Below are 16,819 nucleotides of genomic sequence, written 5' to 3' on the forward strand. Positions count from 1 at the left end.
AAACGAGGGCAATGCAATAAGAAGATTTACGGAGGACATTTAGGAGGGGTGACAGGCACGACAGAGCACAGAGAGAGAGCACCAGCACAGTATGGATCCACGTCCACTCTTATTGTGACAAACGACAGCGTGACAAGAGATATTCAGAGGCTGGGCGTCAAAACATGTTAGTGACACCAATCATCAATGGGTGTATAAGCCAGGGAGAGCCTGTCCTATAGATAGCAGGCTAGGAGCAGACAAAACCTGCGGTTGACTGACACAACACTGAAATAGGGAGCTCAAAAACCCCACTGTTCTCCCTATCTCCACTGAGTGCACAAAACATTTAAGAGACTTACTCTTTCACGACACAGACTGACCAGGTGAATCCAGGTGAAAGCTATGATCCCTTATTGATGTGACTTGTTAAATCCACTTCAATCCGAGTAGATGAAGGGGAGGAGAGAGGTTAAAGAAGGATTTTTAAGCCTTGAGACAATTGAGACATGGATTGTATGTGTCACTCAGAGGGGAAGACAAAATATTTAAGTGCCTTTGAGCGGCACATGGTAGTAGGTGCCAGGCGCACCGGTTTGTGTCAAGAACTGCAACGCTGTTGGGTTTTTTCTTGCTCAACAGTTTCCCGTGTTTATCAAGAATGGTCCACCACCCAAAGAACATCCAGCCAACTTGACACAACTGTAGGAACTACTGGAGTCAACATGGGCCTTTCAACACTTTGTAGAGTCCATGCCCCGACAAATTGAGGCTGTTCTGAGGGCACACTGGAGTGCAACACAGTATTAGGAAGGTGTTCTTAATGTTTTGTACACTCATGTATTTAATGACATACTTGGAGAGAGACACACACTTCCTCACACAAACAGAACAGGCTCACGTTGCAATTGGAAACACTCTGAAATACTCACGCAGCTGGGATTGGTTGGTTGGAATGATGTCACAGAGTGTCAGTGATGTCACGGAGTGCTTTTACCAGGCGGGTTGAGTCCAGTTTCATATACACTGAGAATACAAAACATTACGAACACCTTGCCAATATATATATCTTTTTTGTTGCCCTCAGAACAGCGTTAATACGTGGGGGCATGGACTCTACAAGGTTTTGAAAGCTTTCCACAGGATTGCTGGCCCATGTCGACTCCAATGTTTCCCACAGTTGTGTCAAGTTGGCTGGATGTCCATTGGAGGATTCAAACGGCACTTTCAACCTTTAGTCACCCTCAATGGCACACATACATAATCAATGTCTCAACGCTTACAAATCCTTCTTTAACCTGTCTCCTCCCCTTCATCTACTCGGATCGAAGTGGATTTAACAGGTGACATCAATAAGGATCATAGCTTCCACCTGGTCAGTCTGTCATGAAAGAGCCAGCTTCGTCTCATAGTCTAGACATAACATAGTAAAAGTAAATCTGGGACACTCTAATTAGTATATGTTACGTTTGGTATAAGAGAGACATAAGAGAGATGGTTACTTCAGGCAAAAGTGAAAGTAGGGTAGTTGATCAGGGTAGATGGGTGGGTGTATAATGAAAAGGTTGAGCAACACAAAAGGTTGTGAGTTCAAATCTCATCACTGACAATTTTATCAACTTTTCAACTAACTTAGCATGTTAGCTAACCCTTCCCCCAACCTTAACCCTTTAACCTAACTCCTAATCTTAACCTTTAGCCTAGCTAACGAGCTAAAATTGGTAACATATCATAGCACTGCTGGCAGCATACCACCCTGCATACCACTGCTGTCTTGCTTCTGAAACTAAGCAGGGTTGGTCCTGGTCAGTCCCTGGATGGAAGACCAGATGCTGCTGGAAGTGGTGTTGGAGGGCCAGTAGGAGGCACTCTTTCCTTTGGTCAAAAAAATGCCCCAGGGCAGTAATTTGGGATGTAAAAAGGGTGTCCTGACTCTCTGAGGTCATTAAAGATCCCATGGCATATATTGTAAGAGTAGTGGTGTTAACCCTGGTGTCCTGGCTAAATTCCCAATCTGGTCACCTAATAATCCCCAGTTTACAATTGGCTCATGAGAATGTGTTCTCAGTCAATTTACCTGGTAAAATAACAGATAAATTACAAATTGTAAACCGTAACATATCAAACAAAATGGGTAATGGACATCCACAAACTAATACATATACTAAATGGGAGTGTCTCAGATTTATGCACAGAATAATACGTGAATGTTCTGAGAGCAGGTGTTCTTTATGCTTTGTACACTCAGTGCATGTTGACAATATGAATGTAAATGTTGATAAATTGCCAGACAAACCAAGGCCACGTTCAGTAGTAAAACATAGTCAAGCTTTGCAGATTGAAATATAGTATGTGAAGAAAAACATGCCTCCGACAGGAATCACATCGGTTATATTCATGGCATTATTATCTGCAACATTGAACAAAGCTTGTCCACTGAACGTAGCCCTTGAGGCAGCAGCGTGACTTGTTGCTCGTTGGTGGTATGCTTCACTGTATCAACACGTTGTATCAACACGTTGTATCAACAGTGCATTCACTGGTTGAGTCGTTTAATGAGGGTCTCCTCCTCCACTTCACTCTCAACGCCAGTAGCTATCTCGAGAGCTAATGGAGGGTGTCTGCAGCTCTAATGAATAGGGGAGAGCAGCCAACCCTGCGGGATAAAGCCATCCAAACATAATTAGCGATAACCCAACACCCAAACGAAAGAAACTCTAGTAGATTGGTTCAATGTCACCAAAGTCAACAGCACCGCACGCCGAGCATCTCTTCTCATATTTTTTATCAGTAAATAATACAGAGTGAAAATATTTTATTAAAACAACTATTGTGGTGGAGAGACCACTTGACATAGTATTTTTGTTTGTTTGTTTAGGTTCTCTCATTTCTCTACATTGTGAACCCTGTAAATGTTTGTTTTTTTAAATAACCTTAAAATCGACTTACATGAATATTAACAGGGTTTATCTATGTACAATATACAGGATATAACATAATGTCACCAGTCTGTAAATACAGTCATGTTCTTCATCAAACACTCTAAATAATAAGTCCTTGTTATCCAATATGAGAGCTAACAGTCAACGAAGTGTCCTGGACTTTGTGGTCAGTTAAGAAACATACATTACTGAGACTCTTGTGATGCTCTGTCCACTACAAGAGAAACGATCATTGTAAATCAGTTGTGTACACATTTGTTCAGAACTCAAAACCTCAACTTTGTCCTTAAACCTTGAGCTCCCCTTTCTATTCCCAATCCTTGTCCTGAGAGCAGTATGTTGATCTATCCCAAAGTTGCAATAATTAAAGCTGAACCCCCCCAACTTGTAAACCATACAGGAAATGTTCCAGAATTATTACAGTTCGTATTAAACACATAGTGGAATCAGGCGCAAACACTGTAGAGATAAAGGCTGGCTGGCTGTGGGGATACAGGCTGATGGTCTGGCTGGAGGGATACAGGCTGATGGGCTGGCTGGAGGGATACCGGCTGATGGGCTGGCTGGGGGGGATACAGACTGATGGTCTGGCTGGAGGGATACAGGCTGATGGGCTGGCTGGGGGAGATACAGACTGGGAGGCATGGGGGTTGGCTGTGGAGATACAGGCTGATGGGCTGGCTGGAGGGATACAGGCTGATGGGCTGGCTGGGGGGATACAGGCTGATGGGCTGGCTGGAGGGATACAGGCTGATGGGCTGGCTGGAGGGATACCGGCTGATGGGCTGGCTGGGGGGGATACAGACTGGGAGGCTTGGGGGTTGGCTGTGGAGATACAGGCTGATGGTCTGGCCGGCTGGAGGGATACAGGCTGATGGGCTGGCTGGAAGGATACAGGCTGATGGTCTGGCTGGAGGGATACAGGCTGATGGTCTGGCTGGGGGAGATACAGACTGGGAGGCTTGGGGGTTGGCTGGAGGGATACAGGCTGATGGTCTGGCTGGAGGGATACAGGCTGATTGGCTGGCGGGAGGGATACAGGCTGATGGGCTGGCTGGGGGGATACAGGCTGATGGTCTGGCTGGGGGAGATACAGACTGGGAGGCTTGGGGGTTGGCTGGAGGGATACAGGCTGATGGGCTGGCTGGGGGGATACAGGCTGATGGGCTGGCTGGGGGGATACAGGCTGATGGGCTGGATGCGGGGGATACAGGCTGATGGGCTGGATGCGGGGGATACAGGCTGATGGGCTGGCTGGGGGGATACAGGCTGATGGGCTGGCTGGGGGGATACAGGCTGATGGGCTGGCTGGGGGGATACAGGCTGATGGGCTGGCTGGGGGGATACAGGCTGATGGGCTGGATGCGGGGGATACAGGCTGATGGGCTGGATGCGGGGGATACAGGCTGATGGGCTGGCTGGGGGGATACAGGCTGATGGGCTGGCTGGGGGGATACAGACTGATGGGGCTGGCTGGGGGGATACAGGCTGATGGGCTGGCTGGGGGGATACAGGCTGATGGGCTGGCTGGGGGGATACAGGCTGATGGGCTGGCTGGGGGAATACCGGCTGGTGGGCTGGCTGTGTTTGGCAGAAAGTCATCGTGGGTAAATGCAGCTGGATGCTTCCACTAGCCCAGGGGTGTCAAACTCATTCCATGAGGGAAGAGTGTCTGCAGGTTTTTGTTTTTTCTTTTCAATTAAGCCGTAGACATCCAGCTGAGGGGAGTTCCTTACTAATTAGTGACCTTAATTCATCAATCAAGTACAAGGGTGGAGTGAAAACTCGCAGACACACGGCCCTCTGTGGAATGAGTTTGACACCTGTTGTACTAGCCCATCATTGTCGTCATGGGATACAGAGAGCCCCGCTAAACACAGGATAGAGAGAGCACTGAAGACATTCCCTCCTCCAAGCCGCTCTCTCTTTCACTCTCTCTAGGTGTGACAATGCTGGGCTAGTGTAAGTAGGCTGAGAGGGAGAGAGAAAGAGGAGAGAGAGGTAGAGGGAGAGAGAAAGAGGAGAGAGAGGTAGAGGGAGAGAGAAAGGAGAGAGGAGAGAGAGGTAAAGGGAGAGAGAAAGAGGAGAGGAGAGAGAGGTAAAGGGAGAGAGAAAGAGGAGAGAGAGGTAGAGGGAGAGTGAAAGTGGAGCAGTAATCCTGAGGGAGAGGAGATGGACCGGGGGAGAGTAAAGCTGCATTTCTTCAAGATGTCCTTCACCTCGATGAGTCCTTGCTTCTGCTCCAACTAGACTGGACTCCAACTAGACCACTTTCTGTTGTTTCCAAAGAGAACAGACACCAGACACAGTCTCCCAGCAGCCTCTATACTGTACACCACTATGTACTGTAGTGTTGAGTCCAGTTGCATGGCAGTTTCATGTACATTGTTACAAAAATCATTGCGTGACTAATTATCATTACAGCTCATGACCATTTTTTTTGTAAACCCATCTTACAGTTCAAAGACGTGCATTCTCATGTACCATCAACATTGTTATCACAATGGTGTTCTCCGAATATGAAACGCCTTAAATAAGTGACAGTACAAGGATAGGGTTCTATTCTCACACGAGACATTATACAGCCTATAAGAGCAGGAGTGCTGATCTAGGATCAGGTAGCTCCTATAAAACATAATCTATTTCATTATTTATCTAAAAGACAAAACTGATCTTAGATCAGCACTCAGATGCTTTATGAGTACCTTCCCTGGTGAATCGTCCCAGTTTATGATATCAACATATAAAACAGTGTCAGGTGTAGACAGACATCTGTTCTTATTAAAGACACCCACTTTCACTGTACAAAAGCCCCCCCCCCCATTTAAATGTGTATATAATCTTAAAAAGCATGCAATTATTAAAAGGTTCATGAATGAAACTCCCTTAAATGGGACTGACTGTCTGTGTCAGAAATCAGAGTTGGGATCTTTGACAGGATTTGGCAAATATGAGAAGGATGTCAGTCACATTGTCAGTGCAATGAGCAGCATGGATTGGCCATGTTCAGCTCTGCTGACAAAACTATAACGTTCACATGAGTTAATTCCCTGTAGTGTTAGAGCTGAGAGGGGAGTGGAGTGTCTCCATGTTAGGGTGTAATAGCAGTGTGTGTGTGTGGGCATAAGCAGCTGTCAGCCAACGCTCATCATTTAGTGCTGATCTAAGTTGTTAGACTGACGAGTGCCATGTGAACACTGGCTGACTGACTGGCAGACTGACTGGCAGACTGACTGGCAGACTGACTGGCAGACTGACTGGCTGACTGACTGGCTGGCTGACTGGCAGACTGACTGGCTGACTGACTGGCAGACTGACTAGCTGACTGACTGGCTGACTGACTGGCTGACTGACTGACTGGCAGACTGACTGGCTGACTGACTGGCTGGCTGACTGACTGACTGGCTGGCAGACTGGCTGGCTGACTGACTGGCAGACTGGCTGGCTGGCTGACTGGCAGACTGGCTGGCTGACTGACTGGCAGACTGGCTGGCAGACTGGCTGGCTGACTGACTGGCTGACTGACTGGCTGACTGACTGGCAGACTGGCTGGCTGACTGACTGGCTGGCTGACTGACTGGCAGACTGGCTGGCTGGCTGACTGACTGGCTGACTGACTGGCAGACTGGCTGGCTGACTGACTGGCAGACTGGCTGGCTGACTGACTGGCAGACTGGCTGGCTGACTGACTGGCAGACTGGCTGGCTGACTGACTGGCAGACTGGCTGGCTGACTGACTGGCAGACTGGCTGGCTGACTGACTGGCTGGCTGACTGACTGACTGGCTGACTGACTGGCAGGCTGACTGACTGGCAGACTGACTGACTGGCAGACTGGCAGACTGGCTGGCAGACTGACTGGCAGACTGGCTGGCTGACTGACTGGCAGACTGGCTGGCTGACTGACTGGCAGACTGGCAGGCTGACTGACTGGCAGACTGGCTGGCTGACTGACTGGCAGACTGGCTGGCTGACTGACTGGCAGACTGGCTGGCTGACTGGCTGGCTGACTGACTGGCTGACTGACTGGCAGGCTGACTGACTGGCAGACTGACTGACTGGCAGACTGGCTGGCAGACTGGCTGGCTGACTGACTGGCAGACTGGCAGGCTGACTGACTGGCAGACTGGCTGGCAGACTGACTGGCTGACTGGCTGGCAGACTGACTGGCAGACTGGCTGGCGGGCAGACTGGCAGACTGGTGTGTGTGTTCAAGTGAGCACATCTATCAACCTTTTAATATGTCAAAGTGGTCAAATGCACAGTACCACACATACATGTACCTTCCGAGGTTCTGTGAGTCTAGAGGTATGCTTGGATGATCGTGTAACTGTGATCTAGATGGTGGGTACAGGATAGTGTCTGTTACAGCATACTCTGCTCAGGGATGGGAAGGATTGACAGCTAGGGTTGAGATGAATGAAATGGGTAGGATTTGAGCTAAAGTCAAGTTGATTGGAAGTTTTGAGGGTTGAGGACACTGGTTGTTAGGTGAATTCCGGAGATGACTTTCACTTCCATGATTCAGATGGTGATGTGTCCATTATATTATATGTTTTAGGGGACATGGGGAAAGTGAAAGGTGTGTGTATGTGTGTGTGTGTAAGTCTGAGTGGTTGTGTGCGTGTGCGTGTGTGTGTGCGCACGACCCCAGTGCCTTAGCCGTCGTGTTGGGCCAGGGCCTGCAGTTCGGCAGTGTGAAGTGAGTGCTGCAGGAAGACGTTCTTGCGGCTGTACATGTGCAGGGAAAGGGGGCCTCTGGGAGGCTGGCCCAGGCGGCCCGTGAAGGAGGAAGAGGAAGATGAGGTGGAGAGAGAAGGCTGGCAAGGGATAGGTACCGGGGCTCTCTCGCTGTCTGAGGAGAGGCTGCTGCGGCAGGGACTGCCTCGGCTCTGGAGGCTGGAGCTGCTGCCCCACACCGCAGTCCCCACCCCCACCGCCCGGGGGATCTGGCTGGCTGGGTAGTCGATTCTCCTGAGAGCCCCTACCTCTGATGAGGTCAGAGCCCCGTCTGGTCTCCTCGGGGGTCCTGCATGGTCCCTGCCTCCCCCGGGGCCACTGGACGACAGGGCTGGGGCTGGGCAGTGGCTCTCATCGCTGGAAGTGGAGTGTTCTGCCGCCATACGGCTGTATTGGTCCTCGATGAGAGACTGAGCCGGGCTTCTGTCTCTTGTGCTGGTACTGTTTTGGCTTTTTGCCCGGCTGGGATGGATGGTCTGCGAACCGAGAGAAAGAGGGAGAAAGAAAGACAAAAAACTGTAAAAATATGACACCAATGTAGCTGGTTAACTGCAGGGACATTTTGACGAGGCATCGTAAGTTCCTGGAGCTTTGTCTAATTATTTCCCGACCAAATGGAACCTTGCTCTGGAAGAACCAGAACAGGAAGCAGCCTCAGTCCAACTGGAGACTTTAACCAGAACAGGAAGCAGCCTCAGTCCAAATGGAGACTTTAACCAGAACAGGAAGCAGCCTCAGTCTCTACAGCACACAGTGGGGAGGTGGTACACAGAGCAATGGCACCAAGGAGAGACAGCCACCTGTTCCTGGTCACACAACACTGCCTCTCTTATGCAACATGGCCATGTTTAGCTAATACTTTTATCCAAAGTGACTTACAGGTCCTCTTTCTCCCCTCTCTCTCTCTCCAGATGGAATCCTGCTGACCACTGGCTGCATCCCCTCCCTCCCTTCTCCAGACCATCTCTGGAGACCTTCTCCCATTCCTCACTTCCCTCGTCAACTCATCCCTGACCACTGGCTGCGTCCCCTCTGACTTCAAAATGGGCCGAGTCGCTCCCCTCCTCAAGAAACCAACACTTGACCCTCGTATGTCAAAAACTACAGACCAGTATCCCTTCTTTCTTTTCTTTCAAAAACACTTGAGTGTGAGGTCTCTGACTAACTCTCTCGCTATCTCTCTCAGAACAATCTTCTTGACCCTAACCAGTCTCGCTTCAAGGTGGCTCACTCAACGAAGACTGCTCTTCTCTGTGTAACGGATGCTGTCTGCACTGCCAAAGCTGACTCTCTCCTGTTTTCATTCTCCTAGATGGATCTGCTGTCTTGGACACCCTGAACCATCATTCCCCCTTCTGACACCTAGCCTGGCAGATACCTCAGCTTGGATGTCGGCCCACCACCTCAAGCTGAACCTCGACAAGACGGAGCTGCTCTTCAGATTCTACGTCAAATGTTTGACTAACTAAACACAATCTGAGTAGACGGGAGGTTACATAGGAAATTAACCGAGTCGACAGCCCAAAAAGTAAAGCAATTTCCTTACCGTGTTTGATACAAATCTACTCTGAGCAGGGGAATCTAATTACAAGGAGCAAGCATATGCAATAACTTTCGAGGTGTAAATGGGGATTGAATGTAATATCACCGTGTTATTCCATCACAGAGGAAAACAGATGGAGACAGAAAGGGCCTATTGGGAAGGAGGAACAGAGTGCTAACGCGTCATGTCTGATCCCATTTAGCATGTGTATTTATCAGGGATCCCCATTAGCTACTCTTCCTGGGGTCCAAACACATCACACCAACAAATCTATATAAAACAACCCATCATAGAACCTTATTACTCCACTAGATATCTACAATACAACAGCTATAACACCACCGAACACCAATATTATAATGTACGTGTGTGTGTGTTCCTGTCTGCCATTTCACAGTCTGCGTTGTTCAATAAGTTGTAGTTTTACCTGCTTGCATTAGTTACTTGATGGGGAATAGAGTTCCATCATTACTTAAGCAGAAATAACACTAATCATTCCATCAACACATTAAATGGACACAGAAATAAAATAATCACTATATATATATAATTCCTTCAGATATCCCGAGACCTGTGAACTGACATTGAAAGGATAAATTCTGTTGAGTAAAAAGTAGTGTGTGTGTGTCTGCGTGTGCTGAGAGTTCTCCAGCCGTGTTGATGGAACAGGGCTGGTAGAGAGATGGGAGGAGCGCTGGTGTAGCCAAGGACAAGGGGGGGGGGGGTGATTTACAAACTCTGGTGTCCTCTCAAGTATACACTCTGTGGCAACTGGCCTGCCTCGGTCGGCAAAACACACACAATAGTAAAACAGAGTGATTTAAAAGGAAAGCCTCTGCAGTCCCAGTCTTTATTGGGCTGTGAAGAAACACAGCAAGTTGCTAATGGCAGAGTTTTGTTAAAAGCCTTCCAGCTGATTATATGCACAAGTGGAGACGCAACACCATTTCATCACTTTTTTCCCCTCGAGGAGAATGTCACAGCGAAGCTGCTTTGTTCTCTATCCAGTTGCACACTGAACACAGTGAGTCAGTAGAGACCGTACAGTCTGATTCACACTGAACACAGTGAGTCAGTAGAGACCGTACAGTCTGATTCACACTGAACACAGTGAGTCAGTAGAGACAGTACAGTCTGATTCACACTGATCACAGTGAGTCAGTAGAGACCGTACAGTCTGATTCACACTGAACCCAGTGAGTCAGTAGAGACCGTACAGTCTGATTCACACTGAACCCAGTGAGTCAGTAGAGACCGTACAGTCTGATTCACACTGAACCCAGTGAGTCAGTAGAGACCGTACAGTCTGATTCACACTGAACCCAGTGAGTCAGTAGAGACCGTACAGTCTGATTCACACTGAACACAGTGAGTCAGTAGAGACCGTACAGTCTGATTCACACTGAACACAGTGAGTCAGTAGAGACCGTACAGTCTGATTCACACTGAACACAGTGAGTCAGTAGAGACCGTACAGTCTGATTCACACTGATCACAGTGAGTCAGTAGAGACCGTACAGTCTGATTCACACTGAACACAGTGAGTCAGTAGAGACCGTACAGTCTGATTCACACTGAACACAGTGAGTCAGTAGAGACCGTACAGTCTGATTCACACTGAACACAGTGAGTCAGTAGAGACCGTACAGTCTGATTCACACTGAACACAGTGAGTCAGTAGAGACCGTACAGTCTGATTCACACTGAACACAGTGAGTCAGTAGAGACCGTACAGTCTGATTCACACTGAACACAGTGAGTCAGTAGAGACCGTACAGTCTGATTCACACTGAACACAGTGAGTCAGTAGAGACCGTACAGTCTGATTCACACTGAACACAGTGAGTCAGTAGATACCGTACAGTCTGATTCACACTGAACACAGTGAGTCAGTAGAGACCGTACAGTCTGATTCACACTGAACACAGTGAGTCAGTAGAGACCGTACAGTCTGATTCACACTGAACACAGTGAGTCAGTAGAGACCGTACAGTCTGATTCACACTGAACACAGTGAGTCAGTAGAGACCGTACAGTCTGATTCACACTGAACACAGTGAGTCAGTAGAGACCGTACAGTCTGATTCACACTGAACACAGTGAGTCAGTAGAGACCGTACAGTCTGATTCACACTGAACACAGTGAGTCAGTAGAGACCGTACAGTCTGATTCACACTGAACACAGTGAGTCAGTAGAGACCGTACAGTCTGATTCACACTGAACACAGTGAGTCAGTAGAGACCGTACAGTCTGATTCACACTGAACACAGTGAGTCAGTAGAGACCGTACAGTCTGATTCACACTGAACACAGTGAGTCAGTAGAGACCGTACAGTCTGATTCACACTGAACACAGTGAGTCAGTAGAGACCGTACAGTCTGATTCACACTGAACACAGTGAGTCAGTAGAGACCGTACAGTCTGATTCACACTGAACACAGTGAGTCAGTAGAGACCGTACAGTCTGATTCACACTGAACACAGTGAGTCAGTAGAGACCGTACAGTCTGATTCACACTGAACACAGTGAGTCAGTAGAGACCGTACAGTCTGATTCACACTGAACACAGTGAGTCAGTAGAGACCGTACAGTCTGATTCACACTGAACACAGTGAGTCAGTAGAGACCGTACAGTCTGATTCACACTGAACACAGTGAGTCAGTAGAGACCGTACAGTCTGATTCACACTGAACACAGTGAGTCAGTAGAGACCGTACAGTCTGATTCACACTGAACACAGTGAGTCAGTAGAGACCGTACAGTCTGATTCACACTGAACACAGTGAGTCAGTAGAGACCGTACAGTCTGATTCACACTGAACACAGTGAGTCAGTAGAGACCGTACAGTCTGATTCACACTGATCACAGTGAGTCAGTAGAGACCGTACAGTCTGATTCACACTGAACACAGTGGGTCAGTAGAGACCGTACAGTCTGATTCACACTGAACCCAGTGAGTCAGTAGAGACCGTACAGTCTGATTCACACTGAACACAGTGAGTCAGTAGAGACCGTACAGTCTGATTCACACTGAACACAGTGAGTCAGTAGAGACAGTACAGTCTGATTCACACTGAACACAGTGAGTCAGTAGAGACCGTACAGTCTGATTCACACTCAACCCAGTGAGTCAGTAGAGACCGTACAGTCTGATTCACACTGAACACAGTGAGTCAGTAGAGTCAGTACAGTCTGATAGAAATGCTACAGTCCAGCTGAGCACAGCTGTCATTCATTCATGTGTTGCAAAAATTTGCCATCTGAAGACAGACTGCTAGTGCATTGGGAAACTCCATATGAGTCACAAATGTCTGCGACAAGGAGCAAAAACATGCTCTCTGTCTCTCGCGCTCTCTCTCTCTAAAAACTAAATGGAAGGACGTGAACAGTCCTTCTCCACCCACAACTAAATGCAGTTTGTCAGATCAACACAATGAAGCAGAAAAACAAACTCTAAACATTGTATGAAAAGACTGTCATTGAGGGCTTGGGCTTTTTGTCGTGCCTGCCTCTCGGTATTGTACGATTCCTCGCAGAGCCAGCTGAGGTACAATCAGAGTCCTCTCGTGGTGATTACACAATCAGATCAAATCATATCTCAATTTTTGTTTCAAACTTAATGGCGATTCATGATATACAGTGCATTCGGAGTATTCAAACCCTTCAACATTTTCAGCTATTTTCAGGTCTCTCCAGAGATGTTCAATCGGGTTCAAGTTTGGACTCTGGCTGGGCCACTCAAGGACATTCAGAGACTTGTCCCAAAGCCACTCCTGCAATGTCTTGGCTGTGTGGTTTGGGTTGTTGTCCTGTTAGAAGGTGAACCATTGCCCCAGTCTGAGGTCCTGAGCGCTCTGGAGCACGTTTTCATCAAGGATCACTCTGTACTTTGCTCTGTTCATCTTTCCCTCGATCCTGACTAGTTTCCCAGTCCCTGCCACCACCATGCTTCACCATAGGGATGGTATTGGCCAGGTGATGAGCGGTGCCTGTTTTCCTCCAGATGTGATGCTTGGCATTCAGGCCAAAGAGTTCAATCTTGGTTTCATCAGACCAGAGAATATCTTTTACTATGGTCGGAGAGTCTTTAGGTGCCTTTTGGCCAACTCCAAGCGGGCTGTCATGTGCCTTTTCCTGATTCGTGACTTCCGTCTGGCCACTCTACCATAAAGGTCTGATTGGTGGAGTGCTGCAGAGATGGGTGTCCTTCTGGAAGGTTATCCTACCTCCACAGAGGAACTGGAGCTGTGTCAGAGTGACAATCGAGTTCTTGGTTACCTAACTGACCAAGGCCCTTCTCCCCTGATTTCTCAGTTTGGCTGAGAGTCTTGGTGGTTCCAAACTTCTTCAATTTAAGAATGATGGAGGTCACTGTTTTCTTGGGGACCTTCAATGCTGCAGAAATGGTTTGGTACTCTTCCCAAGATCTGTGCCTCAACACAATCCTGTCTCTGAACTCTATGGACAATTCCTTCAACCTCATGGCTTGGTTTTTGCTCTGACATGCACAGTCAACTGTGGGACCTTGTATAGACAGATGACTGCCTTTTCAAATCATGTCCAATCAATTGAATGTACCACAGGTGGACTCCAATCAAGTTGTAGAAACATCTCAAGGATGATCAATGGAAACAGGATGCATCTGAGCTGAATTTCGAGTCGCATAGCAAAGGGTCTGAATACTTATGTACCGTGGTAAATAAGGCATTTCTGTTTTTATTTTTAATACATTTGCCAACATTTCTAATAACCTGTTTTCGCTTTATCGTAGCGGGGAATTGTGTGAAGATTTATGAGAAAAATCAATTAAATTCACTCCAGAAAAAGGCTCAATGTAACAAAATATGGAAAAAGTTTAGGGATCTGAATAAATCATTTGTAAAAATTCTCTAAATAAGCGGTGTTCAGTTAAAGGTCAAATGCAAACAGTCAGCAACAATCAAATTCATTCAGGGCTTGTGAAGTTATACTTATGTTAAATATAACCCTTCCACAACAACAAGACCCACAATTTTTTACATTTAATTTCACCTTCATTTAACAATTTCTCATTTACAACTGCGACCTGGCCAAGATAAAGCATAGCAGTGTGAACAGACAGCAACACAGAGTTGTGTAATAATTAATTTGATCAAAATAGTTTTTAATTTTTATTTATTTATTTATTTAACCTTTATTTAACCAGGTAGGCTAGTTGAGAACAAGTTCTCATTTGCAACTTATCTTGGCCAGCTGACCTGGCCAAGATAAAGCATAGCAGTGTGAGCAGACAACAAAGAGTTACACATGGAGTAAACAATTAACAAGTCAATAACACAGTAGAAAACAAAGGGGGAGTCTATATACAATGTGTGCAAAAGGCATGAGGAGGTAGGCAAATAATTACAATTTTGCAGATTAACACTGGAGTGATGAATGATCAGATGGTCATGTACAGGTAGAGATATTGGTGTGCAAAAGAGCAGAAAAGTAAATAAATAAAAACAGTATGGGGATGAGGTAGGTGAAGAAGGGTGGGCTATTTACCAATAGACTATGTACAGCTGCAGCGATCGGTTAGCTGCTCAGATAGCTGATGTTTGAAGTTGGTGAGGGAGATAAAAGTCTCCAACTTCAGCGATTTTTGCAATTCGTTCCAGTCACAGGCAGCAGAGTACTGGAACGAAAGGCGGCCGAATGAGGTGTTGGCTTTAGGGATGATCAGTGAGATACACCTGCTGGAGCGCGTGCTACGGATGGGTGTTGCCATCGTGACCAGTGAGCTGAGATAAGGCGGAGCTTTACCTAGCATGGACTTGTAGATGACCTGGAGCCAGTGGGTCTGGCGACGAATATGTAGCGAGGGCCAGCCGACTAGAGCATACAAGCCGCAGTGGTGGGTGGTATAAGGTGCTTTAGTGACAAAACGGATGGCACTGTGATAAACTGCATCCAGTTTGCTGAGTAGAGTGTTGGAAGCCATTTTGTAGATGACATCGCCGAAGTCGAGGATCGGTAGGATAGTCAGTTTTACTAGGGTAAGCTTGGCGGCGTGAGTGAAGGAGGCTTTGTTGCGGAATAGAAAGCCGACTCTTGATTTGATTTTCGATTGGAGATGTTTGATATGAGTCTGGAAGGAGAGTTTGCAGTCTAGCCAGACACCTAGGTACTTATAGACGTCCACATATTCTAGGTCGGAACCATCCAGGGTGGTGATGCTAGTCGGGCATGCGGGTGCAGGCAGCGACCGGTTGAAAAGCATGCATTTGGTTTTACTAGCGTTTAAGAGCAGTTGGAGGCCACGGAAGGAGTGTTGTATGGCATTGAAGCTTGTTTGGAGGTTAGATAGCACAGTGTCCAAAGACGGGCCGAAAGTATATAGAATGGTGTCGTCTGCGTAGAGGTGGATCAGGGAATCGCCCGCAGCAAGAGCAACATCATTGATATACACAGAGAAAAGAGTCTGCCCGAGAATTGAACCCTGTGGCACCCCCATAGAGACTGCCAGAGGACCAGACAGCATGCCCTCCGATTTGACGCACTGAACTCTGTCTGCAAAGTAATTGGTGAACCAGGCAAGGCAGTCATCCGAAAAACCGAGGCTCCTGAGTCTGCCGATAAGAATATGGTGATTGACAGAGTCGAAAGCCTTGGCAAGGTCGATGAAGACGGCTGCACAGTACTGTCTTTTATCGATGGCGGTTATGATATCGTTGAGTACCTTGAGTGTGGCTGAGGTGCACCCATGACCGGCTCGGAAACCAGATTGCACAGCGGAGAAGGTACGGTGGGATTCGAGATGGTCAGTGACCTGTTTGTTGACTTGGCTTTTGAAGACCTTAGATAGGCAGGGCAGGATGGATATAGGTCTGTAACAGTTTGGGTCCAGGGTGTCTCCCCCTTTGAAGAGGGGGATGACTGCGGCAGCTTTCCAATCCTTGGGGATCTCAGACGATATGAAAGAGAGGTTGAACAGGCTGGTAATAGGGGTTGCGACAATGGTGGCAGATAGTTTCAGAAATAGAGGGTCCAGATTGTCAAGCCCAGCTGATTTGTACGGGTCCAGGTTTTGCAGCTCTTTCAGAACATCTGCTATCTGGATTTGGTTAAAGGAGAACCTGGAGAGGCTTGGGCGAGGAGCTGCGGGGGGGGCGGAGCTGTTGGCCGAGGTTGAAGTAGCCAGGCGGAAGGCATGGCCAGCCGTTGAGAAATGCTTATTGAAGTTTTCGATAATCATGGATTTATCAGTGGTGACCGTGTTACCTAGCCTCAGTGCAGTGGGCAGCTGGGAGGAGGTGCTCTTGTTCTCCATGGACTTCACAGTGTCCCAGAACTTTTTGGAGTTGGAGCTACAGGATGCAAACTTCTGCCTGAAGAAGCTGGCCTTAGCTTTCCTGACTGACTGCGTGTATTGGTTCCGGACTTCCCTGAACAGTTGCATATCACGGGGACTATTCGATGCTATTGCAGTCCGCCACAGGATGTTTTTGTGCTGGTCGAGGGCAGTCAGGTCTGGGGTGAACCAAGGGCTGTATCTGTTCTTAGTTCTGCATTTTTTGAACGGAGCATGCTTATCTAAAATGGTGAGGAAGTTACTTTTAAAGAATGACCAGGCATCCTCAACTGACGGG

The 16,819-nt window shown here is 47.6% G+C and overlaps 1 protein-coding gene across 2 annotated transcripts in view; it reads right to left on the reverse strand.

Moving 5' to 3' along the window:
• Positions 1-7,047: 7,047 nt before the first annotated feature.
• Positions 7,048-16,819, reverse strand: part of LOC109871885 (serine-rich coiled-coil domain-containing protein 1) — a 107,256-nt gene continuing 97,484 nt past the window's right edge. The window contains exon 10 of one of the 2 annotated variants that reach the window (XM_031817226.1): positions 7,048-8,136. In XM_031817226.1, the coding sequence (XP_031673086.1) occupies positions 7,579-8,136 (558 nt within the window). In that variant the 3' untranslated portion in view covers positions 7,048-7,578. The remainder of the gene's footprint in view (positions 8,137-16,819) is intronic. The other variant, XM_031817227.1, reaches the window with a different exon arrangement.

Source organism: Oncorhynchus kisutch, linkage group LG3 (genome assembly GCF_002021735.2).
Source record: "Oncorhynchus kisutch isolate 150728-3 linkage group LG3, Okis_V2, whole genome shotgun sequence".
In the NCBI taxonomy this organism is placed as follows: Eukaryota; Metazoa; Chordata; class Actinopteri; order Salmoniformes; family Salmonidae; genus Oncorhynchus; species Oncorhynchus kisutch.